At 43.4% G+C, this 3,005-nt stretch overlaps 1 protein-coding gene across 2 annotated transcripts in view; it reads left to right on the top strand.

Moving 5' to 3' along the window:
* Positions 1-1,289, top strand: part of LOC135821543 (uncharacterized) — a 4,553-nt gene extending 3,264 nt beyond the window's left edge. For both annotated transcript variants that reach the window (XM_065334548.1, XM_065334540.1), the window contains one exon: positions 1-1,289. This exon is cut by the window's left edge and continues 1,432 nt beyond it. In XM_065334548.1, coding sequence (XP_065190620.1) covers positions 1-729 — 729 coding nt within the window. In that variant the 3' untranslated portion in view covers positions 730-1,289.
* The last annotated feature ends 1,716 nt before the right edge of the window (positions 1,290-3,005 follow it).

Raw genomic sequence — 3,005 nt, 5'->3', positions numbered from 1 at the left:
AGCGCAGATTTACTTCGATCTACTGCTACTCAACCTGCTTCTAGAGTGACACACTCAACTTCCAGCGTGCCTATGACCATTGTACTCAACCATGGCAAGACTTTGCTGCCACTTTATCAACCTCGGGCACAGCTTCTAACAATACCGCACACCGCCCTGACATCGACCAATGACCGACCTCGAGCTTCAGCGCAGGAAGTTAGTGCAGCTCAGTCTGCACGAGCATCACCATTATCAACTCCATCCTCACCCAACTCATCATTGCTTAGTCCTGGGTCTGATGTCGCTGGTGACATGTTGACCAACAGCGCCAATATGAACCCATTCTCATGCACGAATTGTGGAAGACACTTCGCTCGTCGCCAGTTCCTCAAGGCGCACATCTCCATTGCTCACAGCACAGCTGGTAATGATGCAGAGTGCGATGGAGATACCCAACCCACCAGCCTCCCACCACTCATTAAATCCACTACCGCTGAGATCACGAAGGAGGAAGATAGAATGATAATACAAGATTATGAGGACAGCAGCAACACTGCAGATGTCGACTGCGACGAATATGACGACAATGACGACATTTGTAGCTATACAGTGGAGTGCTCTGACACCGAGTGTTCTGACCCATTCGATGACTGCATGTCGGCAGAGGGCGAGCCTATGAATGAGCGTATGTGCGAGTCTATGATTCACAACTCATTTTACAGGCATGAAGACAATGTGAAAGAGTGATTTCACGAACCATAATATGACATTTGTGTAGTGTCCTTGTTTTGACTTTTAAAATTGAATTTTTGCAATTCGCTGCCTTCCATTTTCACCGTCCTGATGCCTAGCACTTAACGATATCAAGATCTTTCCTTGTTGAACATGGAACACCAGTTGAGTACCATGATTATACATCTTCCTGATTTTATTGACAATATTATTCAACTACTGAGAATTATTATTATAGCGATGGGCGCACTCATATCACAAACATTGCAGCCAAAGTAGTTTTGTGTCCAGACAGTTTTCTTGTCACAATTATAAATGGAATATCATGACTAAAAGGAAAAGGGAACAACCTAAGGATTTATACTTTCGAAAAAGAGAATATGCCAAAACAGCAACAATAACTACCGTATTTTCCGGAGTATAAGGTGCATTTTGTACACTCAAATTTCACCCAAAAAAGGGATGCGGCTTATACTCCGATGTTCAAATTAACGGTGATAAATAGGGTAGATGTCTGTATTTTGCGGCCAAAATGTGGTGCGGCTTATACTCTGGGAAATACCGGCAGTATTAGATACGAACAAGAGTGCTGGTGTTATAATGTACATGCATATGTGTGAAATATATAAATGGTGGTTACTAGTATTGTGCGTGTGTGTGTTGAAATGTACAAAAAAACCTACATGTCTATTGTACATGTACTATGTACATGGTACGACCAAGAGTCCATAATTTATGGACTCTTGGTACGACCTAGGCCCATGGGCTTGTACGATGAAGCTTCGCGATGTTCGAACTTTCCCTGGGCTTGTGCGCGTGCATGGGCTTATACGCGGGTGGGCTTATCCGCGGGATTCTACGGTATGTCCTGTACTGTGCCATACCGTCAGACAGCTGGTCACCAGTGTTCATCCACATATTCAAATAGGGCTATCAACAGCAGGATCATAATTGTGAAGCAACTTGGTATATTGGGTATGTATGCAATGTATATCGAGGAAATTCAGGGCGATAGTGCGGGTTCAAATCCCAGGGTATGTGTGGGAATTGTTTTATAGAGGAAGGAGAAAACAAGTAGAAACTGGGACCAAAGAGTGAAACGAGAGAGCTTGAAAGCTCAGAGCCCTCCCTATGCTTTGTTTCACCTAGGTCATCGCGCTATTCGAACTGATGGAAATCGGGTACAAGTTTTTGTATCGGAAAGATGCTTCTATCAATTTGTCGTCAGCTAGTGATTGAGCCGCGAATGAATGCTACAATACTCCTAAGGTTCGTTGTTGTCGTCAGCAAGTGATTGAGCCGCTACAAGTTCGAAGAACACACATGATGACCTAGATAAAAACAAAGCATAATGAGGGGTCTGAGCTTTCATTACTCGCTAACAATTTCTACAGTGTGAAAAATGCCATTGGCATAACCACACTGCTCTGCTCATCTGTAATGGCTGTATACATGTGTAGGCTGTACTTAGCTTGAAGTAATTGTTTGCTTCATTACCTGAGCGTCAAAAAACATATAATTATTGATATTGTATTCTTGGTCACATGATTATGGCACTTACCATTGACTTTATCGGTGCAGCCTGCAGGGCATGCATCTACCGTATTATCTCTAATATAAGCACAGTCTCCAATAACAGCACGTCTCCAATAATAGAACACCTTGGGGCGGCATTCAAAAAATAAAGTGCTCAGTCTCCATTATAAGCACACTGTGTAAATTCATTATCTGTACCGGCGAAAAAACCCTGAAATGTGTGTGTTTGACATGAATTTGGCATGGCAACATGCCTCTGAAATGAGGTTGAAATAATACTGATGGAACAGTCTCCAATAAAGGAACGTCTCGAATAGCACGGGGCGGAGGTAGATTGAAAAAATAAAGGACCGTGCTTATAATATTATTAGAGATAATACGGTAACTGCCTCCCTAAAATACGCGGCTCAATGTAATGAGCCACTTGATAAGCGCGAAAAGCACCTGATCGGCTCAAATTCGCGAAAATACAGTATACGAAAGCAGAAAACAGGGAACCTTCCATTAGGAAAAGCCTGCAAGAACTAGAATGCACCATTTCCCGCTGAATATACAGTCTGTGTTTGGGGGAGATTTAGTGTACTGTACTTTAATACTGTAGGGTAATCGGAAATTTGTGCTGCAGGATCACCGATCTAGCGGCCCAGGCATCACTACTAATTACTTGCAGGAAAACCAGCAGAGACGCTCGGTTTCCAGCGTGACGAATTCCTTGCGAACTCCAGACCCGGAGACTGAGCAGTGTCTGAGCAGTG

The sequence above is a fragment of the Sycon ciliatum genome, chromosome 1 (genome assembly GCF_964019385.1).
Source record: "Sycon ciliatum chromosome 1, ocSycCili1.1, whole genome shotgun sequence".
In the NCBI taxonomy this organism is placed as follows: domain Eukaryota; kingdom Metazoa; phylum Porifera; class Calcarea; order Leucosolenida; family Sycettidae; genus Sycon; species Sycon ciliatum.
This window is presented reverse-complemented; position numbering and strand designations above follow the sequence as displayed.